Source organism: Puntigrus tetrazona, chromosome 9 (assembly GCF_018831695.1).
Source record: "Puntigrus tetrazona isolate hp1 chromosome 9, ASM1883169v1, whole genome shotgun sequence".
Taxonomy (NCBI): domain Eukaryota; kingdom Metazoa; phylum Chordata; class Actinopteri; order Cypriniformes; family Cyprinidae; genus Puntigrus; species Puntigrus tetrazona.
Window position 1 is genome coordinate 13,309,314 of NC_056707.1, and position 27,183 is coordinate 13,336,496.

Here is a 27,183-nt window from a genome sequence, read left to right on the forward strand (position 1 = left end):
TGATTTTCCTTTAGCGTTTTTTTCCTTAAAATTGTCCCCCATCTGACCCATGACTGTTATTTCTTAGCTGAGGGCCGTAGACAGAGGAGAGATGTTGTCTTCCTGCTGGATGGATCCGATGGCACTCGCAATGGGTTCCCAGCAATGAAAGAGTTTGTGCAAAGAATGGTGGAGAGATTGGACATAGCTGAGAACAGAGATCGCGTTTCTGTGGTCCAGTACAGCAGAGAAGCAGAGGCCCATTTCTATCTTAACACGTACACGACAAAGGAAGACATTCTTGAAGGTGTCAGAGGTCTGAGGCACAAAGGAGGCAGACCCCTCTACACGGGGCGGGTCTCAGTACGTCAGAGACAATGTCTTTGCCGCCTCCTCTGGCAGCAGGCGGCTGGAGGGTGTGCCGCAGATATTGATTTTGCTTAGCGGTGGAAGGTCATCTGACAGTGTTGATGCAGCAGCCTCTGCTCTGAAAGAGCTTGGCGTTTTGACCTTTGGAATCGGATCGAGGGGCTCTGATAGCAGAGAAATGCAGAGAATTTCATACGACCCCAATTATGCTCTTACCGTCTCCGACTTCAGTGAGCTTCCAAAGTCCAAGAGCAGCTGCTGGCCTCTGTCCAGGCTGTTCGGTTCCCATCACTCCAACTTCACCTCCTGTCACCGGTGCGTGCATGGCAGAAGTTTATTGTATGCTGTGTCTTGTCTTTCTACTTAATGCCCCACCCCCCCATTTTGTGTTTTATGTGAGCAGTGCGAATGTTAGCCAGAGCTTAGACTGTTAATGAGGTGGTGAACTGATATGACATTTTGAAGGTTAATGAACATTATTGACATTACTTGGCGTTAATGATGCTGTTTTTTTCCCCCCTCTTAGCTGTTTACACCGCACCCAGAAAGGGCGTAGTGTTTGTTCTGGACGGTTCAGATGGCACTAGGAATTCTTTCCCTGCTATGCGAGACTTTGTGCAAAGAGTAGTGGAGCAATTCAATGTAGAGGCCAACAGAGACCGCGTTTCTGTGGTGCAGTACAGTAGAGACGCTGAGGTCCATTTCTATCTGAACAGCTATACGAAAAAGGAAGACGTGCCCGGCCGTGTCAGAGGCCTGAGACACAAGGAGGCAGACCCCTCAACACGGGGCAGCTCTCCAGTACGTCAGAGACAATGTCTTTACGGCCCTCCTCTGGCAGCAGGCGGCTGGAGGGGGTGCCGCAGATGCTGATCCTGCTTAGCGGGGGAAGGTCATTTGACAGTGTCGATGCAGCGGCCTCCTCTCTGAAAGAGCTTGGCGTCTTGATCTGGGGAATAGGATCGAGGGGCTCGGATAGCGGCGAACTGCAGAGAATTTCATACGACCCCAGTTATGCTCTGTCCGTGTCCGACTTCAGTGAGCTCCCAAATGTCCAAGAGCAGCTGCTTGCCTCTGTCCAGGATGTTGCAATGCCCTTCACTCCAACTTCCTCGACTCCGACCGGTATGTGCATGGCAGGACTTGATGTGAGCTAGCTGACAGGCTGCGCCTTATTGCTTACTCGCAGCTTAGGTAGTCTAGGAGGTAGTGAACTAACGTGCCGTTCTAAAGATGTTTTGACATGTCCTGGTTGTTAATGACGCTGTTTTCTTTCCCTAGCTGATGACGCCATACCCAGAAAGGACGTAGTGTTCCTGCTGGACGGTTCGGATGGCACTAGAAATACTTTCCCAGCGATGCGTGACTTTGTGCAAAGATTAGTGGAGCAATTCAACATAGATGCAAACAGAGACCGCGTTGCCGTGGTGCAGTACAGTAGAGACGCAGAGGTCAATTTCTATCTGAATGCCTACACAACAAAAGGGGAGATCTTGAGCTCTGTCCGAGGTCTGAGGCATAGAGGAGGGAGACCCCTCAACACTGGAGCAGCTCTCCAGTACGTGAGGGACAATGTCTTCACCGCCTCTGCGGGGAGTAGAAAGCAAGCGGGCGTCCCTCAGGTTCTCGTCCTCCTCAGTGGAGGACGGTCAAGCGATAACATAGATACACCTGCCTCCGCCTTGAAACAGAGCGGGATCTTGATTTTTGGCGTCGGCACCAGAAATTCCAGCAGAGAGGTGCAGAGAATTGTCAATGATCCTTCCTATGCACAGTCCGTCAATGAATTCTCTGACCTTCCCAGTGTCCAACAGCAGTTTACCAGCTCCCTCAACAACGTGCTCGGTCAAGTCAAGCCCATGACAACTACTGTGCCGGGTAAGACAGACTCTCGCGCTCCTCTAGAAAAACAGCACACTGAGCCCTTCTTTGCAAAGCGTGCAGTAGACCCTGAACAGTTCACGTTAGCGTTGCATGTGAGCAGAACCGTGGGAAATTAGGCTAAAAGGCCAAGGGCTTGAACTCTAGGCACTTGTTATATTTGAAAGTGTTTGTTCATTCACTCGTTGCTTCGCTTTAGGCAAAGTTTTTGTCTTTTGACCAATATATCCTTTAAATTTAGGCCATATTCCAGGGCTTCATATTCATCCAGTTTAGCCAGTTTTACTCTGAGCAAGACGGGGTGTTATTATAGCAGAAGGGACCAACATTTGGCCTTTGGAGTGGTCGTAAAATCACTTAAAGGACGGGAGAGTCATTTATCCCTTTTGCAGTTGCCAGCTAGAGCACGCATACACCTACAGACAATATCAGATGCCGAGTGCTTACGTGTCTTTGTGTTCCATTTCATTACCCGTAGCTGAGCGAAAGAGGGATGTAGTCTTCCTGCTGGATGGTTCCGATGGCACTAGGAGCTCTTTCCTGCCATGCGCGACTTTGTTGAAAGGATGGTGCAGAGACTGACTGTGTCTGAGAACAGAGATCGCGTGTCCGTGGTCCAGTACAGCAGAGATCCAGAGGCCCATTTCTATCTTAACACATACTCAAGAAAGGAGGACATTCTTGACACGGTCAGGGGTCTGAGGCACAAAGGAGGCAGACCCCTCAACACAGGGGCAGCCCTGCAGTACGTGAAGGAAAACGTATTCACTGCCTCCTCTGGAAGCAGGCGTATAGAAGGTGTGCCCCAGTTACTGATTCTGCTGAGTGGTGGAAGGTCATTCGATAATGTTGACACGCCGGCCTCATCCCTGAAGGAGCTGGGAGTGCTTATCTTTGGCATAGGGTCAAGGAGCTCAGACAGCAGGGAACTCCAAAGGATCTCCCATGAGCCTAGTTACGCACTCTCAGTAAGTGACTTTGCTGACCTTCCCAGTGTCCAACAGCAGCTTTTCAGCAACATTGACACAGTATTTGTCGAGGGCACGTCTACCACTACCGCGACGATAGGTAAGAAAAAAAAACAAAAAAGGAAACATGCTTGCTCTACTTCCTCTCAGCTTTTATGTTTGCAGTGAGGTATGCTTTACTCTACTTGTAGTTCTAATGAGTTGTAAAACTTTGCTGGAGGTGAGATGATATCGAAAAGCACAGAAAGCACGACTAAGGGCAAAGCATTTACAGTGTAATGCAATGTGCTTTTGATTTTCCTTTAGCGTTTTTTTCCTTAAAATTGTCCCCCATCTGACCCATGACTGTTATTTCTTAGCTGAGGGCCGTAGACAGAGGAGAGATGTTGTCTTCCTGCTGGATGGATCCGATGGCACTCGCAATGGGTTCCCAGCAATGAAAGAGTTTGTGCAAAGAATGGTGGAGAGATTGGACATAGCTGAGAACAGAGATCGCGTTTCTGTGGTCCAGTACAGCAGAGAAGCAGAGGCCCATTTCTATCTTAACACGTACGCGACAAAGGAAGACATTCTTGAAGGTGTCAGAGGTCTGAGGCACAAAGGAGGCAGACCCCTCTACACGGGGGCGGGTCTCCAGTACGTCAGAGACAATGTCTTTGCCGCCTCCTCTGGCAGCAGGCGGCTGGAGGGTGTGCCGCAGATATTGATTTTGCTTAGCGGTGGAAGGTCATCTGACAGTGTTGATGCAGCAGCCTCTGCTCTGAAAGAGCTTGGCGTTTTGACCTTTGGAATCGGATCGAGGGCTCTGATAGCAGAGAAATGCAGAGAATTTCATACGACCCCAATTATGCTCTTACCGTCTCCGACTTCAGTGAGCTTCCAAAAGTCCAAGAGCAGCTGCTGGCCTCTGTCCAGGCTGTTCCGGTTCCCATCACTCCAACTTCACCTCCTGTCACGATGCGTGCATGGCAGAAGTCTATTGTATGCTGTGTCTTGTCTTTCTACTTAATGCCCCACCCCCCCATTTTGTGTTTTATGTGAGCAGTGCGAATGTTAGCCAGAAACTTAGACTGTTAATGAGGTGGTGAACTGATATGACATTCTGAAGGTTAATGAACGTTATTGACATTACTTGGCGTTAATGATGCTGTTTTTTTCCCCCCTCTTAGCTGTTTACACCGCACCCAGAAAGGGCGTAGTGTTTGTTCTGGACGGTTCAGATGGCACTAGGAATTCTTTCCCTGCTATGCGAGACTTTGTGCAAAGAGTAGTGGAGCAATTCAATGTAGAGGCCAACAGAGACCGCGTTTCTGTGGTGCAGTACAGTAGAGACGCTGAGGTCCATTTCTATCTGAACAGCTATACGAAAAAGGAAGACGTACTTGACCGTGTCAGAGGCCTGAGACACAAAGGAGGCAGACCCCTCAACACGGGGGCAGCTCTCCAGTACGTCAGAGACAATGTCTTTACGGCCTCCTCTGGCAGCAGGCGGCTGGAGGGTGCCGCAGATGCTGATCCTGCTTAGCGGGGGAAGGTCATTTGACAGTGTCGATGCAGCGGCCTCCTCTCTGAAAGAGCTTGGCGTCTTGATCTGGGGAATAGGATCGAGGGGCTCGGATAGCGGCGAACTGCAGAGAATTTCATACGACCCCAGTTATGCTCTGTCCGTGTCCGACTTCAGTGAGCTCCCAAATGTCCAAGAGCAGCTGCTTGCCTCTGTCCAGGATGTTGCAATGCCCTTCACTCCAACTTCCTCGACTCCGACCGGTATGTGCATGGCAGGACTTGATGTGAGCTAGCTGACAGGCTGCGCCTTATTGCTTACTCGCAGCTTAGGTAGTCTAGGAGGTAGTGAACTAACGTGCCGTTCTAAAGATGTTTTGACATGTCCTGGTTGTTAATGACGCTGTTTTCTTTCCCTAGCTGATGACGCCATACCCAGAAAGGGCGTAGTGTTCCTGCTGGATGGTTCGGATGGCACTAGAAATACTTTCCCAGCGATGCGTGACTTTGTGCAAAGATTAGTGGAGCAATTCAACATAGATGCAAACAGAGACCGCGTTGCCGTGGTGCAGTACAGTAGAGACGCAGAGGTCAATTTCTATCTGAATGCCTACACAACAAAGGGAGATCTTGAGCTCTGTCCGAGGTCTGAGGCATAGAGGAGGGAGACCCCTCAACACTGGAGCAGCTCTCCAGTGCGTGAGGGACAATGTCTTCACCGCCTCTGCGGGGAGAAAGCAAGCGGGCGTCCCTCAGGTTCTCGTCCTCCTCAGTGGAGGACGGTCAAGCGATAACATAGATACACCTGCCTCCGCCTTGAAACAGAGCGGGATCTTGATTTTTGGCGTCGGCACCAGAAATTCCAGCAGAGAGGTGCAGAGAATTGTCAATGATCCTTCCTATGCACAGTCCGTCAATGAATTCTCTGACCTTCCCAGTGTCCAACAGCAGTTTACCAGCTCCCTCAACAACGTGCTCGGTCAAGTCAAGCCCATGACAACTACTGTGCCGGGTAAGACAGACTCTCGCGCTCCTCTAGAAAAACAGCACACTGAGCCCTTCTTTGCAAAGCGTGCAGTAGACCCTGAACAGTTCACGTTAGCGTTGCATGTGAGCAGAACCGTGGGAAATTAGGCTAAAAGGCCAAGGGCTTGAACTCTAGGCACTTGTTATATTTGAAAGTGTTTGTTCATTCACTCGTTGCTTCGCTTTAGGCAAAGTTTTTGTCTTTTGACCAATATATCCTTTAAATTTAGGCCATATTCCAGGGCTTCATATTCATCCAGTTTAGCCAGTTTTACTCTGAGCAAGACGGGGTGTTATTATAGCAGAAGGGACCAACATTTGGCCTTTGGAGTGGTCGTAAAATCACTTAAAGGACGGGAGAGTCATTTATCCCTTTTGCAGTTGCCAGCTAGAGCACGCATACACCTACAGACAATATCAGATGCCGAGTGCTTACGTGTCTTTGTGTTCCATTTCATTACCCGTAGCTGAGCGAAAGAGGATGTAGTCTTCCTGCTGGATGGTTCCGATGGCACTAGGAGCTCTTTCCCTGCCATGCGCGACTTTGTTGAAAGGATGGTGCAGAGACTGACTGTGTCTGAGAACAGAGATCGCGTGTCCGTGGTCCAGTACAGCAGAGATCCAGAGGCCCATTTCTATCTTAACACATACTCAAGAAAGGAGGACATTCTTGACACGGTCAGGGGTCTGAGGCACAAAGGAGGCAGACCCCTCAACACAGGGGCAGCCCTGCAGTACGTGAAGGAAAACGTATTCACTGCCTCCTCTGGAAGCAGACGTATAGAAGGTGTGCCCCAGTTACTGATTCTGCTGAGTGGTGGAAGGTCATTCGATAATGTTGACACGCCCGGCCTCATCCCTGAAGGAGCTGGGAGTGCTTATCTTTGGCATAGGGTCAAGGAGCTCAGACAGCAGGGAACTCCAAAGGATCTCCCATGAGCCTAGTTACGCACTCTCAGTAAGTGACTTTGCTGACCTTCCCAGTGTCCAACAGCAGCTTTTCAGCAACATTGACACAGTATTTGTCGAGGGCACGTCTACCACTACCGCGACGATAGGTAAGAAAAAAAAACAAAAGGAAACATGCTTGCTCTACTTCCTCTCAGCTTTTATGTTTGCAGTGAGGTATGCTTTACTCTACTTGTAGTTCTAATGAGTTGTAAAACTTTGCTGGAGGTGAGATGATATCGAAAAGCACAGAAAGCACGACTAAGGGCAAAGCATTTACAGTGTAATGCAATGTGCTTTTGATTTTCCTTTAGCGTTTTTTCCTTAAAATTGTCCCCATCTGACCCATGACTGTTATTTCTTAGCTGAGGGCCGTAGACAGAGGAGAGATGTTGTCTTCCTGCTGGATGGATCCGATGGCACTCGCAATGGGTTCCCAGCAATGAAAGAGTTTGTGCAAAGAATGGTGGAGAGATTGGACATAGCTGAGAACAGAGATCGCGTTTCTGTGGTCCAGTACAGCAGAGAAGCAGAGGCCCATTTCTATCTTAACACGTACCACGACAAAGGAAGACATTCTTGAAGGTGTCAGAGGTCTGAGGCACAAAGGAGGCAGACCCCTCTACACGGGGGCGGGTCTCCAGTACGTCAGAGACAATGTCTTTGCCGCCTCCTCTGGCAGCAGGCGGCTGGAGGGTGTGCCGCAGATATTGATTTTGCTTAGCGGTGGAAGGTCATCTGACAGTGTTGATGAAGCAGCCTCTGCTCTGAAAAGAGCTTGGCGTTTTGACCTTTGGAATCGGATCGAGGGGCTCTGATAGCAGAGAAATGCAGAGAATTTCATCCGACCCCAATTATGCTCTTACCGTCTCCGACTTCAGTGAGCTTCCAAAAGTCCAAGAGCAGCTGCTGGCCTCTGTCCAGGCTGTTCCGGTTCCCATCACTCCAACTTCACCTCCTGTCACCGATGCGTGCATGGCAGAAGTCTATTGTATGCTGTGTCTTGTCTTTCTACTTAATGCCCCACCCCCCCATTTTGTGTTTTATGTGAGCAGTGCGAATGTTAGCCAGAGCTTAGACTGTTAATGAGGTGGTGAACTGATATGACATTCTGAAGGTTAATGAACGTTATTGACATTACTTGGCGTTAATGATGCTGTTTTTTTCCCCCCTCTTAGCTGTTTACACCGCACCCAGAAAGGACGTAGTGTTTGTTCTGGACGGTTCAGATGGCACTAGGAATTCTTTCCCTGCTATGCGAGACTTTGTGCAAAGAGTAGTGGAGCAATTCAATGTAGAGGCCAACAGAGACCGCGTTTCTTTGGTGCAGTACAGTAGAGGCGCTGAGGTCCATTTCTATCTGAACAGCTATCACGAAAAAGGAAGACGTGCTTGACCGTGTCAGAGGCCTGAGACACAAAGGAGGCAGACCCTCAACACGGGGGCAGCTCTCCAGTACGTCAGAGACAATGTCTTTACGGCCTCCTCTGGCAGCAGGCGGCTGGAGGGGGTGCCGCAGATGCTGATCCTGCTTAGCGGGGGAAGGTCATTTGACAGTGTCGATGCAGCGGCCTCCTCTCTGAAAGAGCTTGGCGTCTTGATCTGGGGAATAGGATCGAGGGGCTCGGATAGCGGCGAACTGCAGAGAATTTCATACGACCCCAGTTATGCTCTGTCCGTGTCCGACTTCAGTGAGCTCCCAAATGTCCAAGAGCAGCTGCTTGCCTCTGTCCAGGATGTTGCAATGCCCTTCACTCCAACTTCCCCGACTCTGACCGGTATGTGCATGGCAGGACTTGATGAGAGCTAGCTGACAGGCTGTGCCTTGTTGCTTACTCGCAGCTTAGGTAGTCTAGGAGGTAGTGAACTAACGTGCCGTTCTAAAGATGTTTTGACATGTCCTGGTTGTTAATGACGCTGTTTTCTTTCCCTAGCTGATGACGCCATACCCAGAAAGGACGTAGTGTTCCTGCTGGACGGTTCGGATGGCACTAGAAATGCTTTCCCAGCGATCGCGTGACTTTGTGCAAAGATTAGTGGAGCAATTCAACATAGATGCAAACAGAGACCGCGTTGCCGTGGTGCAGTACAGTAGAGACGCAGAGGTCAATTTCTATCTGAATGCCTACACAACAAAAAGGAGATCTTGAGCTCTGTCCGAGGTCTGAGGCATAGAGGAGGAGACCCTCAACACTGGAGCAGCTCTCCAGTACGTGAGGACAATGTCTTTACCGCCTCTGCGGGGAGTAGAAAGCAAGCGGGCGTCCCTCAGGTTCTCGTCCTCCTCAGTGGAGGGCGGTCAAGCGATAACATAGATACACCTGCCTCTGCCCTGAAACAGAGCGGGATCTTGATTTTTAGGCGTCGGCACCAGAAATTCCAGCAGAGAGGTGCAGAGAATTGTCAATGATCCTTCCTATGCACAGTCCGTCAATGAATTCTCTGACCTTCCCAGTGTCCAACAGCAGTTTACCAGCTCCCTCAACAACGTGCTCGGTCAAGTCAAGCCCATGACAACTACTGTGCCGGGTAAGACAGACTCGCGCTCCTCTAGAAAAACAGCACACTGAGCCCTTCTTTGCAAAGCGTGCAGTAGACCCTGAACAGTTCACGTTAGCGCTGCATGTGAGCAGAACCGTGGGAAATTAGGCTAAAAGGCCAAGGGCTTGAACTCTAGGCACTTGTTATATTTGAAAGTGTTTGTTCATTCACTCGTTGCTTCGCTTTAGGCAAAGTTATTGTCTTTTGACCAATATATCCTTTAAATTTAGGCCATATTCCCGGGCTTCATATTCATCCAGTTTAGCCAGTTTTACTCTGAGCAAGACGGGGTGTTATTATAGCAGAAGGGACCAACATTTGGCCTTTGGAGTGGTCGTAAAATCACTTAAAGGACGGGAGAGTCATTTATCCCTTTTGCAGTTGCCAGCTAGAGCACGCATACACCTACAGACAATATCAGATGCCGAGTGCTTACGTGTCTTTGTGTTCCATTTCATTACCCGTAGCTGAGCGAAAGAGGGATGTAGTCTTCCTGCTGGATGGTTCCGATGGCACTAGGAGCTCTTTCCCTGCCATGCGCGACTTTGTTGAAAGGATGGTGCAGAGACTGACTGTGTCTGAGAACAGAGATCGCGTGTCCGTGGTCAGTACAGCAGAGATCCAGAGGCCCATTTCTATCTTAACACATACTCAAGAAAGGAGGACATTCTTGACACGGTCAGGGTCTGAGGCACAAAGGAGGCAGACCCCTCAACACAGGGGCAGCCCTGCAGTGCGTGAAGGAAAACGTATTCACTGCCTCCTCTGGAAGCAGACGTATAGAAGGTGTGCCCCAGTTACTGATTCTGCTGAGTGGTGGAAGGTCATTCGATAATGTTGACACGCCGGCCTCATCCCTGAAGGAGCTGGGAGTGCTTATCTTTGGCATAGGGTCAAGGAGCTCAGACAGCAGGGAACTCCAAAGGATCTCCCATGAGCCTAGTTACGCACTCTCAGTAAGTGACTTTGCTGACCTTCCCAGTGTCCAACAGCAGCTTTTCAGCAACATTGACACAGTATTTGTCGAGGGCACGTCTACCACTACCGCGACGATAGGTAAGAAAAAAAAAACAAAAAGGAAACATGCTTGCTCTACTTCCTCTCAGCTTTTATGTTTGCAGTGAGGTATGCTTTACTCTACTTGTAGTTCTAATGAGTTGTAAAACTTTGCTGGAGGTGAGATGATATCGAAAAGCACAGAAAGCACGACTAAGGGCAAAGCATTTACAGTGTAATGCAATGTGCTTTTGATTTTCCTTTAGCGTTTTTTCCTTAAAATTGTCCCCATCTGACCCATGACTGTTATTTCTTAGCTGAGGGCCGTAGACAGAGGAGAGAGATGTTGTCTTCCTGCTGGATGGATCCGATGGCACTTTCGCAATGGGTTCCCAGCAATGAAAGAGTTTGTGCAAAGAATGGTGGAGAGATTGGACATAGCTGAGAACAGAGATCGCGTTTCTGTGGTCCAGTACAGCAGAGAAGCAGAGGCCCATTTCTATCTTAACACGTACGCGACAAAGGAAGACATTCTTGAAGGTGTCAGAGGTCTGAGGCACAAAGGAGGCAGACCCTCTACACGGGCGGGTCTCCAGTACGTCAGAGACAATGTCTTTGCCGCCTCCTCTGGCAGCAGGCGGCTGGAGGGTGTGCGCAGATATTGATTTTGCTTAGCGGTGGAAGGTCATCTGACAGTGTTGATGCAGCAGCCTCTGCTCTGAAAGAGCTTGGCGTTTTGACCTTTGGAATCGGATCGAGGGGCTCTGATAGCAGAGAAATGCAGAGAATTTCATACGACCCCAATTATGCTCTTACCGTCTCCGACTTCAGTGAGCTTCCAAAAGTCCAAGAGCAGCTGCTGGCCTCTGTCCAGGCTGTTCCGGTTCCCATCACTCCAACTTCACCTCCTGTCACCGGTACGTGCATGGCAGAAGTCTATTGTATGCTGTGTCTTGTCTTTCTACTTAATGCCCCACCCCATTTTGTGTTTTATGAGAGCAGTGCGAATGTTAGCCAGAGCTTAGACTGTTAATGAGGTGGTGAACTGATATGACATTCTGAAGGTTAATGAACGTTATTGACATTACTTGGCGTTAATGATGCTGTTTTTTTCCCCCCTCTTAGCTGTTTACACCGCACCCAGAAAGGACGTAGTGTTTGTTCTGGGCGGTTCAGATGGCACTAGGAATTCTTTCCCTGCTATGCGAGACTTTGTGCAAAGAGTAGTGGAGCAATTCAATGTAGAGGCCAACAGAGACCGCGTTTCTGTGGTGCAGTACAGTAGAGACGCTGAGGTCCATTTCTATCTGAACAGCTATACGAAAAAGGAAGACGTGCCCGGCCGTGTCAGAGGCCTGAGACACAAAGGAGGCAGACCCCTCAACACGGGGCAGCTCTCAGTACGTCAGAGACAATGTCTTTACGGCCTCCTCTGGCAGCAGGCGGCTGGAGGGGGTGCCGCAGATGCTGATCCTGCTTAGCGGGGGAAGGTCATTTGACAGTGTCGATGCAGCGGCCTCCTCTCTGAAAGAGCTTGGCGTCTTGATCTGGGGAATAGGATCGAGGGGCTCGGATAGCGGCGAACTGCAGAGAATTTCATACGACCCCAGTTATGCTCTGTCCGTGTCCGACTTCAGTGAGCTCCCAAATGTCCAAGAGCAGCTGCTTGCCTCTGTCCAGGATGTTGCAATGCCCTTCACTCCAACTTCCTCGACTCCGACCGGTATGTGCATGGCAGGACTTGATGTGAGCTAGCTGACAGGCTGCGCCTTATTGCTTACTCGCAGCTTAGGTAGTCTAGGAGGTAGTGAACTAACGTGCCGTTCTAAAGATGTTTTGACATGTCCTGGTTGTTAATGACGCTGTTTTCTTTCCCTAGCTGATGACGCCATACCCAGAAAGGACGTGAGTGTTCCTGCTGGACGGTTCGGATGGCACTAGAAATGCTTTCCCAGCGATGCGTGACTTTGTGCAAAGATTAGTGGAGCAATTCAACATAGATGCAAACAGAGACCGCGTTGCCGTGGTGCAGTACAGTAGAGACGCAGAGGTCAATTTCTATCTGAATGCCTACACAACAAAAGGGGAGATCTTGAGCTCTGTCCGAGGTCTGAGGCATAGAGGAGGAGACCCTCAACACTGGAGCAGCTCTCCAGTACGTGAGGGACAATGTCTTTACCGCCTCTGCGGGAGTAGAAAGCAAGCGGGCGTCCCTCAGGTTCTCGTCCTCCTCAGTGGAGGGCGGTCAAGCGATAACATAGATACACCTGCCTCTGCCTTGAAACAGAGCGGGATCTTGATTTTTAGGCGTCGGCACCAGAAATTCCAGCAGAGAGGTGCAGAGAATTGTCAATGATCCTTCCTATGCACAGTCCGTCAATGAATTCTCTGACCTTCCCAGTGTTCAACAGCAGTTTACCAGCTCCCTCAACAACGTGCTCGGTCAAGTCAAGCCCATGACAACTACTGTGCCGGGTAAGACAGACTCTCGCGCTCCTCTAGAAAAACAGCACACTGAGCCCTTCTTTGCAAAGCGTGCAGTAGACCCTGAACAGTTCACGTTAGCGTTGCATGTGAGCAGAACCGTGGGAAATTAGGCTAAAAGGCCAAGGGCTTGAACTCTAGGCACTTGTTATATTTGAAAGTGTTTGTTCATTCACTCGTTGCTTCGCTTTAGGCAAAGTTTTTGTCTTTTGACCAATATATCCTTTAAATTTAGGCCATATTCCCGGGCTTCATATTCATCCAGTTTAGCCAGTTTTACTCTGAGCAAGACGGGGTGTTATTATAGCAGAAGGGACCAACATTTGGCCTTTGGAGTGGTCGTAAAATCACTTAAAGGACGGGAGAGTCATTTATCCCTTTTGCAGTTGCCAGCTAGAGCACGCATACACCTACAGACAATATCAGATGCCGAGTGCTTACGTGTCTTTGTGTTCCATTTCATTACCCGTAGCTGAGCGAAAGAGGGATGTAGTCTTCCTGCTGGATGGTTCCGATGGCACTAGGAGCTCTTTCCCTGCCATGCGCGACTTTGTTGAAAGGATGGTGCAGAGACTGACTGTGTCTGAGAACAGAGATCGCGTGTCCGTGGTCCAGTACAGCAGAGATCCAGAGGCCCATTTCTATCTTAACACATACTCAAGAAAGGAGAACATTCTTGACACGGTCAGGGTCTGAGGCACAAAGGAGGCAGACCCCTCAACACAGGGGCAGCCCTGCAGTACGTGAAGGAAAACGTATTCACTGCCTCCTCTGGAAGCAGACGTATAGAAGGTGTGCCCCAGTTACTGATTCTGCTGAGTGGTGGAAGGTCATTCGATAATGTTGACACGCCGGCCTCATCCCTGAAGGAGCTGGGAGTGCTTATCTTTGGCATAGGGTCAAGGAGCTCAGACAGCAGGGAACTCCAAAGGATCTCCCATGAGCCTAGTTACGCACTCTCAGTAAGTGACTTTGCTGACCTTCCCAGTGTCCAACAGCAGCTTTTCAGCAACATTGACACAGTATTTGTCGAGGGCACGTCTACCACTACACGCGACGATAGGTAAGAAAAAAAAAACAAAAAGGAAACATGCTTGCTCTACTTCCTCTCAGCTTTTATGTTTGCAGTGAGGTATGCTTTACTCTACTTGTAGTTCTAATGAGTTGTAAAACTTTGCTGGAGGTGAGATGATATCGAAAAGCACAGAAAGCACGACTAAGGGCAAAGCATTTACAGTGTAATGCAATGTGCTTTTGATTTTCCTTTAGCGTTTTTTCCTTAAAATTGTCCCCATCTGACCCATGACTGTTATTTCTTAGCTGAGGGCCGTAGACAGAGGAGAGATGTTGTCTTCCTGCTGGATGGATCCGATGGCACTCATAATGGGTTCCCAGCAATGAAAGAGTTTGTGCAAAGAATGGTGGAGAGATTGGACATAGCTGAGAACAGAGATCGCGTTTCTGTGGTCCAGTACAGCAGAGAAGCAGAGGCCCATTTCTATCTTAACACGTACCACGACAAAGGAAGACATTCTTGAAGGTGTCAGAGGTCTGAGGCACAAAGGAGGCAGACCCCTCTACACGGGGCGGGTCTCCAGTGCGTCAGAGACAATGTCTTTGCCGCCTCCTCTGGCAGCAGGCAGCTGGAGGGTGTGCCGCAGATATTGATTTTGCTTAGCAGTGGAAGGTCATCTGACAGTGTTGATGCAGCAGCCTCTTCTCTGAAAGAGCTTGGCGTTTTGACCTTTGGAATCGGATCGAGGGCTCTGATAGCAGAGAAATGCAGAGAATTTCATACGACCCCAATTATGCTCTTACCGTCTCCGACTTCAGTGAGCTTCCAAAAGTCCAAGAGCAGCTGCTGGCCTCTGTCCAGGCTGTTCCGGTTCCCATCACTCCAACTTCACCTCCTGTCACCGGTGCGTGCATGGCAGAAGTCTATTGCATGCTGTGTCTTGTCTTTCTACTTAATGCCCCACCCCCATTTTGTGTTTTATGTGAGCAGTGCGAATGTTAGCCAGAGCTTAGACTGTTAATGAGGTGGTGAACTGATATGACATTCTGAAGGTTAATGAACGTTATTGACATTACTTGGCGTTAATGATACTGTTTTTTTCCCCCCTCTTAGCTGTTTACACCGCACCCAGAAAGGACGTAGTGTTTGTTCTGGACGGTTCAGATGGCACTAGGAATTCTTTCCCTGCTATGCGAGACTTTGTGCAAAGAGTAGTGGAGCAATTCAATGTAGAGGCCAACAGAGACCGCGTTTCTTTGGTGCAGTACAGTAGAGGCGCTGAGGTCCATTTCTATCTGAACAGCTATACGAAAAGGAAGACGTACTTGACCGTGTCAGAGGCCTGAGACACAAAGGAGGCAGACCCCTCAACACGGGGGCAGCTCTCCAGTACGTCAGAGACAATGTCTTTACGGCCTCCTCTGGCAGCAGGCGGCTGGAGGGGGTGCCGCAGATGCTGATCCTGCTTAGCGGGGGAAGGTCATTTGACAGTGTCGATGCAGCGGCCTCCTCTCTGAAAGAGCTTGGCGTCTTGATCTGGGAATAGGATCGAGGGGCTCGGATAGCGGCGAACTGCAGAGAATTTCATACGACCCCAGTTATGCTCTGTCCGTGTCCGACTTCAGTGAGCTCCCAAATGTCCAAGAGCAGCTGCTTGCCTCTGTCCAGGATGTTGCAATGCCCTTCACTCCAACTTCCTCGACTCCGACCGGTATGTGCATGGCAGGACTTGATGTGAGCTAGCTGACAGGCTGTGCCTTATTGCTTACTCGCAGCTTAGGTAGTCTAGGAGGTAGTGAACTAACGTGCCGTTCTAAAGATGTTTTGACATGTCCTGGTTGTTAATGACGCTGTTTTCTTTCCCTAGCTGATGACGCCATACCCAGAAAGGACGTAGTGTTCCTGCTGGGCGGTTCGGATGGCACTAGAAATGCTTTCCCAGCGATGCGTGACTTTGTGCAAAGATTAGTGGAGCAATTCAACATAGATGCAAACAGAGACCGCGTTGCCGTGGTGCAGTACAGTAGAGACGCAGAGGTCAATTTCTATCTGAATGCCTACACAACAAAAGGGGAGATCTTGAGCTCTGTCCGAGGTCTGAGGCATAGAGGAGGGAGACCCTCAACACTGGAGCAGCTCTCCAGTACGTGAGGGACAATGTCTTTACCGCCTCTGCGGGAGTAGAAAGCAAGCGGGCGTCCCTCAGGTTCTCGTCCTCCTCAGTGGAGGACGGTCAGCGATAACATAGATACACCTGCCTCTGCCTTGAAACAGAGCGGGATCTTGATTTTTGGCATCGGCACCAGAAATTCCAGCAGAGAGGTGCAGAGAATTGTCAATGATCCTTCCTATGCACAGTCCGTCAATGAATTCTCTGACCTTCCCAGTGTCCAACAGCAGTTTACCAGCTCCCTCAACAACGTGCTCGGTCAAGTCAAGCCCATGACAACTACTGTGCCGGGTAAGACAGACTCTCGCGCTCCTCTAGAAAAACAGCACACTGAGCCCTTCTTTGCAAAGCGTGCAGTAGACCCTGAACAGTTCACGTTAGCGTTGCATGTGAGCAGAACCGTGGGAAATTAGGCTAAAAGGCCAAGGGCTTGAACTCTAGGCACTTGTTATATTTGAAAGTGTTTGTTCATTCACTCGTTGCTTCGCTTTAGGCAAAGTTTTTGTCTTTTGACCAATATATCCTTTAAATTTAGGCCATATTCCCGGCTTCATATTCATCCAGTTTAGCCAGTTTTACTCTGAGCAAGACGGGGTGTTATTATAGCAGAAGGGACCAACATTTGGCCTTTGGAGTGGTCGTAAAATCACTTAAAGGACGGGAGAGTCATTTATCCCTTTTGCAGTTGCCAGCTAGAGCACGCATACACCTACAGACAATATCAGATGCCGAGTGCTTACGTGTCTTTGTGTTCCATTTCATTACCCGTAGCTGAGCGAAAGAGGGATGTAGTCTTCCTGCTGGATGGTTCCGATGGCACTAGGAGCTCTTTCCCTGCCATGCGCGACTTTGTTGAAAGGATGGTGCAGAGACTGACTGTGTCTGAGAACAGAGATCGCGTGTCCGTGGTCCAGTACAGCAGAGATCCAGAGGCCCATTTCTATCTTAACACATACTCAAGAAAGGAGGACATTCTTGACACGGTCAGGGGTCTGAGGCACAAAGGAGGCAGACCCCTCAACACAGGGGCAGCCCTGCAGTACGTGAAGGAAAACGTATTCACTGCCTCCTCTGGAAGCAGACGTATAGAAGGTGTGCCCCAGTTACTGATTCTGCTGAGTGGTGGAAGGTCATTCGATAATGTTGACACGCCCGGCCTCATCCCTGAAGGAGCTGGGAGTGCTTATCTTTGGCATAGGGTCAAGGAGCTCAGACAGCAGGGAACTCCAAAGGATCTCCCATGAGCCTAGTTACGCACTCTCAGTAAGTGACTTTGCTGACCTTCCCAGTGTCCAACAGCAGCTTTTCAGCAACATTGACACAGTATTTGTCGAGGGCACGTCTACCACTACCGCGACGATAGGTAAGAAAAAAAAACAAAAAAGAAACATGCTTGCTCTACTTCCTCTCAGCTTTTATGTTTGCAGTGAGGTATGCTTTACTCTACTTGTAGTTCTAATGAGTTGTAAAACTTTGCTGGAGGTGAGATGATATCGAAAAGCACAGAAAGCACGACTAAGGGCAAAGCATTTACAGTGTAATGCAATGTGCTTTTGATTTTCCTTTAGCGTTTTTTCCTTAAAATTGTCCCCATCTGACCCATGACTGTTATTTCTTAGCTGAGGGCCGTAGACAGAGGAGAGATGTTGTCTTCCTGCTGGATGGATCCGATGGCACTCGCAATGGGTTCCCAGCAATGAAAGAGTTTGTGCAAAGAATGGTGGAGAGATTGGACATAGCTGAGAACAGAGATCGCGTTTCTGTGGTCCAGTACAGCAGAGAAGCAGAGGCCCATTTCTATCTTAACACGTACCACGACAAAGGAAGACATTCTTGAAGGTGTCAGAGGTCTGAGGCACAAAGGAGGCAGACCCCTCTACACGGGGGCGGGTCTCCAGTACGTCAGAGACAATGTCTTTGCCGCCTCCTCTGGCAGCAGGCGGCTGGAGGGTGTGCCGCAGATATTGATTTTGCTTAGCGGTGGAAGGTCATCTGACAGTGTTGATGCAGCAGCCTCTTCTCTGAAAGAGCTTGGCGTTTTGACCTTTGGAATCGGATCGAGGGGCTCTGATAGCAGAGAAATGCAGAGAATTTCATACGACCCCAATTATGCTCTTACCGTCTCCGACTTCAGTGAGCTTCCAAAAGTCCAAGAGCAGCTGCTGGCCTCTGTCCAGGCTGTTCCAGTTCCCATCACTCCACCTTTACCAACAGCCACTGGTATGTGTATGTTAGCGCTTTACTTCATACAGTTTTCTTTCTAGTTGATATTTGTTTCTTTAATTTTTAGGTCCACAATCTTAATGCTTGTTATCAAAATCCTAGAATTTTCCCAACTGGAATTATCAGGTGCTGAGTCGTCATATGACTTTGTGCTTTATTTTCATATTTATAGCTGAGGAAAAGATGGCTAGGAGGGATGTAGTGTTCCTTATGGATGGTTCAGATGGCACTAGGAGAACTTTCCCTGCACTGCGTGATTTTGTTGAACGGATGGTGGAGAGACTGAATGTGTCTGAGAACAGAGACCGTGTGTCAGTGGTTCAATACAGCAGAGATCCAGAGGTTAATTTCTATCTTAACACATACTCAAAAAAGGATGAGATTCTTGAAACAATCAGGGGTCTGAGACACAAAGGAGGTCGATATCTCAACACTGGAGCAGCGCTGCAGTATGTGAAGGATAACATTTTCGCTGCTGCTTCTGGAAGCAGACGTGCAGAAGGTGTGCCTCAGTTACTAATTCTGCTGAGTGGTGGAAGGTCATTTGATGATGTTGACACACCGGCCTCATCCCTGAAGGAGCTGGGAGTGCTTATTTTTGGCATAGGGTCAAGGAGCTCAGACAGCAGGGAACTCCAAAGGATCTCCCATGAGCCAAGTTATTCACTGTCAGTGAGTGACTTTGCTGACCTTCCCAGTGTCCAAAAGCAGCTTTTCACTAACATTAATACAATACTAGTAGAGCACACGTCCAACACTTCTACATTAATAGGTAAGAAATTTACACCAGTTTTGCAGTACTTCATTTTATGTATTATGGTGTCTGCTAAAGTATGTAGGTCCAGTCGAGTTTTTTTCACATTATGCTTTACTTTGCCGCAAAATATGCTTTGGCTTCTCAAGGAGAGATGTACCCTTATCTATTCTTTGACTAATGGAGGATCAAACATTGTATGCGTATTCTTTTTTTACTTCAGTAATGTAACGTATTATGCAACCTTCTTGCAGCAACTTGACAACCACCCTGCTAATGTATGACTTTAGTGAACATTATGAAAATGCGTTTCATTTATAACACGAAACATTCTTATACCAGTTAGGATTGTATAGCAAATTTTACACGTCTTTCTTATTTCATACCTTGTCTTCCTTTAATATGCACAGGTTTGTAGTTTGCCTAATTATTTCCATACAATTTCTGAATGGAAACATTTATTTTTCAGTGCTTTTTGAGAGATCAGATTTACTATTAAATGTGTGTAGACCAGTGTTGCTCAGCTGTTGATAGATTTTTCATGCTTTATTTACTGAATTTCTGTTTAAGATTCAATCAGGCAATTCAGCGGTGCGGGATATAAACATTTAAAGCTGTCTAAATGAAGTAATTATCAATACATATTAATAATTAAAAATTAGGTTAATAATCTTGACCCATATAATGCATTGTTGCCTATTGCTACAAATATACCCATGCTACTTATAACAGGTTTTGTGGTACAGTGTCACATATATAAAAAAAATATGTTATTATGGTTGCTTTCCAAAATTCAGTGTTGAAAATTATACCTTGCACATCACAATTCCATGTGGAAAAAAATACTGAATGATGATACAAAACTTGCTGATAAAATGTCTTACCATTAGGTACTGGAATAAAGTGAAAATTTGTTATATTCACTGATCAAAGGGGTTGCACAGTTTATGTAATTATATTTATGTTGTGGTTGGGTGTGTATACAGACTGGCCCTCATCTAATCAGCAATGTTTGATTTTAAATCAGATCTCTTTTTTTTGTTTGTTTTAGTGGAGTCACAAGGACCTAAGAAGGACATCGTCTTTGTGATTGATGGCTCAGAAAGTGTTGGCAGAGAGTTCCCAATTATCCAGGAGTTTGTGCGCAGAGTTGTGGAGAACCTCAATGTTGGCGAGAACAAGATCCGAGTAGGTGTGGTGCAGTATGGAGATTCACCGTATGCAGACATATACCTCAACTCACACAGAACCAAAGAAGGTGTCCTAAATGGCATTAAGGAACTCCGACAACGAGGGGGGAGACAGCGTAACCTTGGTCGGACAATTGACTTTGTTAGTCGTGAAGTTCTGGCTTCTGGACGTGGTGGAAGGAAACAGGAAGGAGTTCCACAATTTGTTGTTGTAATTTCTGGAGGAAAAGCAACTGATAATATAAGACCATCTGCAACTGCACTAAAACAATCTGGAGTCGTCCCTTTTAGCATAGGAACAAGAGACGTGGACACTCGGGAATTACAGGTGACATCCTATGTCCCCAGATTTGCCTACACAGTTGATGACTTGCCTGGACTATATACAATTCAGGACACACTCATCACCACCCTGACAGAGTTATCTAGTGAAGAGTTAAACAAATTGCGCCCTGAGTACCCTACAGGTAGCTACAATCATTTCATATTTGGGTTTTGATGTGTTGTGATATCTTGTTGATGTGTTAATACTGCTGAAAAGGCAAGCATGGACCAGAAACATATTTTTTCACATGTGATACAGCTGGTGGTTAAACATTTCTATTTTAAATTTTAAGTTGTGAAATTTGTTATCCAGTATATGGTCTATCACTTATTTCTGGATGATCAAGGAAGTCTTGATGTTGTTGCCCTATTTAAGAAGCTTGCTAAAAACACTAGATTCTATGCATTCTATGCTGGAAATAACATCTAAAAATGTGTCCCTATTCTTGTTGCTTTAAGAAATTGCATAAGGACTGCCAATCAGATTAATATACAATACACTGTTGTGTGCAAAGTGCAATAGACTGTGGCTAAAAAGACAACATTAAGTATCGTCAGCTTCTCCATCAGCTTTCTCCATCAATTCCTTTTTTAAACTACTTGAATATACCTAACATTTCATAGTAATTGAAGAATTGAGAATTTGGTATACTATTTTTATGTACAGTTTCATCTCTTTATTTCAAAACACAGAGTTTGTATTTCCAGTACCAGTACCTCGTGGAGATAAAAGGGATGTTGTTTTCCTCATTGATGGCACATCAAAGATGCGGAGTGAGTTTCCTGCCATAAGAGACATGGTTCTGCGAGTGGTGGAAAAGTTAGATGTGGGTCTAGACGATGTGAGAGTCTCAGTTGTGCAGTACAGTGATGATCCCAAATTGGAGTTTCTTCTCAATGAGCACTCCACCAAGGATGAAGTTCGCCAAGCAATACGAAGAATGAGAAGCAAAGGTGGCAATCAGCTTAACACTGGCCAAGCTCTGGAATATGTTTCAAAGAACATCTACCAAAGATCTGCTGGAAGCCGTGTAGAAGAGGGTGTGCCCCAGTTTCTTATCTTGGTAACCGGAGGAAAGTCAAATGATGATGTGTCTGGCCCTGCTAACCAACTGAAGTCAAGCCGCGTAGCTCCCTTAGCAGTTGGAGCTCACAATGCTGACGAAGAGGAATTAAAACGAATTTCCTTTAGTCCAGAGCTAACATACACAATAAGAGACTTCCAGCAACTTCCAAGAGTGGAGCAAGAGCTTTTTACTAAAGTCAGTACCATGACCAGAGATGAAATTGCAGCTCCCCCTACGCCTAGAGGTATAACAATTTTTCTGTTTGTGTTAAAACCATTATTTAATTTTAATCCATTCATGATTACACTTGCATATTGCTTTAATAGAATATGCAGAAATTTAATAGTAAATGTATTAATTTGTGTTTCTTATCAGTCCCACTTGGTCTTGGAAGAAAGGACATCATCTTCCTCATTGATGGCTCTGATAGTGTTGGACAGAGCGGTGTTGCTCACATTCGTGACTTCATCTTGAAAGTGGTTGATCAGCTTGATGTACGACCTGACCAAGTTCGTGTGGCTCTTGTGCAGTATGGTGAAAGGCCTAAAACTGAATTCTCTTTGAACTCTCATGACAACAAGCAATCTGTTATCTCTGCAATTAAGAGGTTGCGCCATATGGGTGGACGCGGTTCTGATCTAGCTGAGGCAATAAAATATGTAATTCGAAACGAGCTCCAAGCATCTGCTGGGGTACGTCTAACACAGGCTTCACAGCATTTAGTTGTGCTAACTGGTGGAAGATCAACCTCCGATGTATCTACTTATGGCCCACTTCTCAAAGGCTCTCGCGTAAATTGTATTGGAATTGGTGCAGAAAATGCAGATCCAAGACAACTGGAACAAATTACTACCACTGCTGATGATGTCCTGCAAGTGTCTGCGTTCCCAAATCTTCCGAACATACAGAGCAAGTTTATAGCCAGACTTAATGGAACGATTATAGAGGTGACTCCCACTGAGGAGCCAGGTAGGTGGAACTTTAATGTCATTGTTATGTTAGACATACTTTACATGATAAGTGTATAATAATAGGCCATAAATATTTATTTGTTCATTTATTTAGCCTGTTTTATTTTCTCTGATTTCCCCTAGGTCCTGTGCTCCCACAGGCCAAGACTGCTGATATTGTGTTTTTGGTTGATGGCTCAATCAATCTTGGCAGGGACAATTTTAAAGAAGTCATGGAATTCATTCTTAATTTAATTGACCTGTTCTTCACTGAGAGAGACAATCTTCAAATTGGTCTAGCACATTATGCTACAGATGTGACTGATGTTTTCTACCTCAATACTTACAAAAATAAGGATGACATTATTAATGCCATAACTCGAGCCGAGTACAAGGGAGGTCGGGAAATTAAAACAGGCAATGCTATTCGCTATGTTCAGAAAACACACTTTGTCAAAGAAAGAGGCAGTAGAAAGGATGAGGGAATTCCACAAATTCTGATGGTAGTCACTGGTGGACGGTCAAGGGATGACAGCAAATCAGCGGCACTAGCTCTCAAAGCTAGTGGTGTGCGGATCTATGCTGTTGGGGTGGGTGATATTGAGGATGAGCTCAATAATTTGGGCAGTGAAGCTACTACAGTGGCCCGAGCCAGCACCTTCCAAGAGCTCTCTGAACTGAATGAGCAGATTTTGGAAACACTGGATGATGAGGTGAAAGGAGTTGATCTGTGCACTGGAGTAAAGGAAACTACAAAAGGTTTGGTTTTTAAGCATTTTTTTAAACAAAATGGTTTTCTCTTCATTTGTATTAATTCTTAATTCTGTTTCTGGCAGAATGCAAGCTGAATGTTCTTGTGGGGTTTGATGTGGCTGCACAGAACATCTTTGCTGCTCAGAGGACATTAGAGACGAAGGTGGCTACTATTGTCCAACGCATTACCCAGATGCAGCCCATCAGCTGCACTTCTGGCCAGGTTCCCTCAGTACAAGTGGGCTTACTAGCAATGGACTCTGCCTCTGAACCTGTTCAGCTGGACTTCACCAACAGATACTCAGAGCTTATTGAGCCCTTCAAGGCCCTGCGAAACCGCGGACCTTTCGTTCTAAATGCTGCCACAATCAAAGCTTATGCCGACAGATTCAAGAGTCAGCCTTCAGATAGTGTTAAGGTACATCTTTTTCATTCATGCCAAATTGTAACCTTAATGTGTATCTTTGTATATTTATAAAAAAAAGTATTTGTTTTAAAAATTAAATCAATTGCTGTTTTACACCCATAAAGGTTGTGATCCACTTAACTGATGGATTAGATGCCCAATATAACATCCTGAAAGAGCGAGTTGAACTGATGCGTTCAGCTGGTAAGAGTAATCATGAATATAGATATGAAACTGTGTGATTTTATTACTTTCTCTACTCAACAATACTTATGTTTGTTGTTGATTATGAGGATTTAGGTACCTCAAAATATTTTACCACAAACATTTTAATATTTTTTTCTTAAGGTGTGAGTAGTTTTATTCTTGTTGCCTTGGAGAGAGTGCCACGATTTGAGGATGCAGTTCTCTTAGAATTTGGCCGTGGCTTTAGGTACACACGACCTTTACGTGTCAACCTCATGGACTTGGATTATGAACTTCTCGAAGAACTTGTGAGTGAAATATTGCTGTCAAATATACTCACAAAGGGATGGCCCACTACAATGTCAAAAACAGATGAATATGTTTGTCTAATATTATTTTGGTTGGTTCTTTTTAAGGATAACATTGCTGAGCGGGAGTGCTGTTCTGTTCCATGCAAGTGTAATGGCCAGAGAGGGGACAGAGGGGCTGTTGGTATTCCTGGACCAAAGGTCAAATTCATTCTTCGAAAAAACATCCTTTTATATTACAGCAAATATTTAAAAAAAAAGTGAAATTTATCAGTGTTTGCTAATGTCAGTGTTTAAATTGTCTATAGGGTCAATCTGGCGGTCAAGGCTTGAGAGGACATCCCGGTGATGAAGGTGGTCCTGTAAGCATATAATAATTATCTACTATATATATATATATAAACATTTAAAAGGCATTATCTTTTCTCTTGGTTTTCATCACAGACAACCTGACACGTTGCTGTTGTCATTAAAGTGTGCAAAATGCAACATTTGTGTATATGGCATGTTATTTCTCATGATTGCGATAATCCATATTTTGTCAGGGAGAAAGAGGTCCACCTGGTGTAAATGGAACTCAAGGATTCCAAGGATGTCCAGGTCAAAGAGGTGTTAAAGTAAGTTCAACTAAATTTCACTTAAGGGATCACTTTATGATTAAAATATATTACGTGATTAATCCAATGTATTTATTTTACTTTTCTTCAGGGATCTCGAGGATACAACGGTGAAAAGGTAAGAACATATAGAATATATCACTTTTCTAATTATGTCATTGTAAATAATAATATATTACCATGATAAACATTAACACAATAACATGTTTAACTGATAGCATTTTTTTTTTTCGTTTTAGGGTGAAATTGGAGAGATTGGTTTAGATGGAATCAATGGAGAGGAGGTCGGCTGTTTTTTGATTTAGTTTAATTTTAGTGTTCAGTTGTATAGTTTGTGCAAATCTTTGTGCATGCCAATTGTTGCCTTTTTGTCTTTCAGGGTAAAAGTGGTGTTGCTGGCCCTCCAGGAAACAGAGGAAACTCTGGCCAAAGGGTAAGTCATGTAGAATATAGTTGTGCAGGGTCATTAGAATATATTCAGAATACATTCAAAATAAATAAATATGGTTTATCATATCTTTGTGTTTCTAGGGACCTAAAGGGGCCAAAGGGCAGGCAGGAGACGTTGGTCAGACTGGAATCCGTGGTGATCCTGTATGTATTATATACATAGCCAACATGTTCTCTCTCCCAACTCATGATCACACCCCAACATATATGCAATTAAGACAATATTATTACCTATTATTCCATGGTCTGTCAGAATACTGGATTGGCTAACCGGTATGCAGTAAAGCGTTCCAAGTCAGTTTATTCACTGATCCATATTAATGTACTGCTTTAATTGTTGCACAGAGATATAATAAATGTCCTAGAGATACTAGATTGCTACATTATATTTCTCAGCAACGAGGTGGTAAACTTAGTTACAGCTTGATTGTTTGAAGAGACACGCACAAATGCAGGTGACACTCTCTTTCTCTCCCGATCAATAATTATTTCAAGTAAACGGTAAAATTCATTCAAATAAATGTGATCTTACCTCACTTCTTACATTGATCTTACCACTTCATCTCTGTGTCTGATTTGAAGTGAGCAGAATGTTAGCGCTAACTGACAAAATAACCAAATTTTTACCCTTTGGTCAAATATTGCTTCATCTCAGCAATACTAGCTTGAAATTGACTAAAGCTTTGCAAATGACCATAGAATAAGCAGAATAATCAACAGCTAGCTGTGCATTAAAGGGTTTTAAATGCACTTTGCGTCAGGCGTTTCTTAGCATAGACATACTAGAGGCATCATTCGACTGCTCCAGGCACGTGGCCACCATGTTGGAACTGTGTATTTGATGTCATTCACCATACTGTAGGTTCGCACAGAACCGCTGAGCCGTTGTGTGCAGGATTGTGGCATCTTTCGAATATTCATTGATTACTATGGTGAATGACGTCAAATCAGACCTCTACAAAATGGGGATAGCTTACATTTTGAAGCCCACAGAACCAGTCGCTAATAAAGGAATCTAGCACAATATAAAAGGTACAAGGTAAAATTATTAATTATTAATTAAATTATTAATCGTGACAATAAAATTCCCAGTACCTTTTACGTCAGCATTCTTTGGCCCTTCATGTTGAAAACTGGCGGTAAAGGGGTACACTCTGCATCAAAAAGTGACACCAAAGGCTATGAGGGAGTGAGAATGTATTTCCATAGTCGGATATGTCTGCTCTCTTATTTACTCAAGGATTTGACTTAATTTAAAATGAGTATATCTTTCTTCAGTAAGTAAGGCTGATGTTGTTTTTGTTGTTGCTTTAGGGCATCCCAGGAAGAGACAACCTTCAGAGGGGACCAAAAGGTGATCCAGGCGATGCTGGCCCACCGGTATGGTCCATTATTATTTTTGTTTAATATAGTTAATCTTGTATGTCATTCTGGTTGATTCTTCCATTTATTTGATTGTGTACCAAGTACCAAGCTTCATCTCAGCTTTGTTTATAGTACTATACTATAATTTCATTAAAACTATAGAAGTTGTTTTATTAATTATTTATCATTTGATTAAACTATTATTTGTCATTACATGTAATTTTAGTCTCATATCTAGTCATGGTCAAACTTTAATACTTGGCCAAGCTTAGCATATAGTAGTAATTACTGCACATACTGTGTCTTACTAAACGTGTGTTTGTGTCTATGTGAATAAGATCCACAACTGTAATGCATTTTTGAGGTTCATTGAAATGTTTTCTTTAGGGAGAGCCAGGGGTGGACGGAAATAAGGGAGGACCTGGTGAACCAGGCAGAAGGGTATGATTCCTTGGCTGAAGATAATTTGTAGTTATTTGCAGTTGTAGTTATTAGGCTAATATTCTTTCAATCAATTCATAAATAATATTAAAAAAAAATAAAACAGCAAAATCAATTGTTTAGAATCTAACAAGATAAAAGAAAACTGTTATGGGATAGGACATTTCTGAATTCTTTTTGACAGCAATTCTGATTAGTACTTCAATATCGATTTTTTTAATGTCATGTTATCTATAGCAATACATCATGTGAAATATTATGTGTAAGAT

General features: G+C 45.6%; 1 protein-coding gene across 9 annotated transcripts in view; it reads left to right on the forward strand.

The window, feature by feature from the left end:
* LOC122351698 (collagen alpha-3(VI) chain-like) overlaps positions 1 to 27,183 on the forward strand; it is an 88,313-nt gene that overhangs the window by 49,053 nt on the left and 12,077 nt on the right. For 8 of the 9 annotated variants that reach the window (XM_043248955.1, XM_043248960.1, XM_043248959.1 and 5 more), the window contains 16 exons: positions 19,909 to 20,514; positions 21,065 to 21,682; positions 21,814 to 22,407; positions 22,533 to 23,147; positions 23,225 to 23,559; positions 23,673 to 23,751; positions 23,896 to 24,041; positions 24,150 to 24,242; positions 24,350 to 24,403; positions 24,587 to 24,658; positions 24,750 to 24,776; positions 24,898 to 24,942; positions 25,038 to 25,091; positions 25,190 to 25,252; positions 26,423 to 26,488; positions 26,861 to 26,914. In XM_043248955.1, the coding sequence (XP_043104890.1) occupies positions 19,909 to 20,514; positions 21,065 to 21,682; positions 21,814 to 22,407; positions 22,533 to 23,147; positions 23,225 to 23,559; positions 23,673 to 23,751; positions 23,896 to 24,041; positions 24,150 to 24,242; positions 24,350 to 24,403; positions 24,587 to 24,658; positions 24,750 to 24,776; positions 24,898 to 24,942; positions 25,038 to 25,091; positions 25,190 to 25,252; positions 26,423 to 26,488; positions 26,861 to 26,914 (3,521 nt within the window). The remainder of the gene's footprint in view (positions 1 to 19,908; positions 20,515 to 21,064; positions 21,683 to 21,813; positions 22,408 to 22,532; positions 23,148 to 23,224; positions 23,560 to 23,672; positions 23,752 to 23,895; positions 24,042 to 24,149; positions 24,243 to 24,349; positions 24,404 to 24,586; positions 24,659 to 24,749; positions 24,777 to 24,897; positions 24,943 to 25,037; positions 25,092 to 25,189; positions 25,253 to 26,422; positions 26,489 to 26,860; positions 26,915 to 27,183) is intronic. The other variant, XM_043248958.1, reaches the window with a different exon arrangement.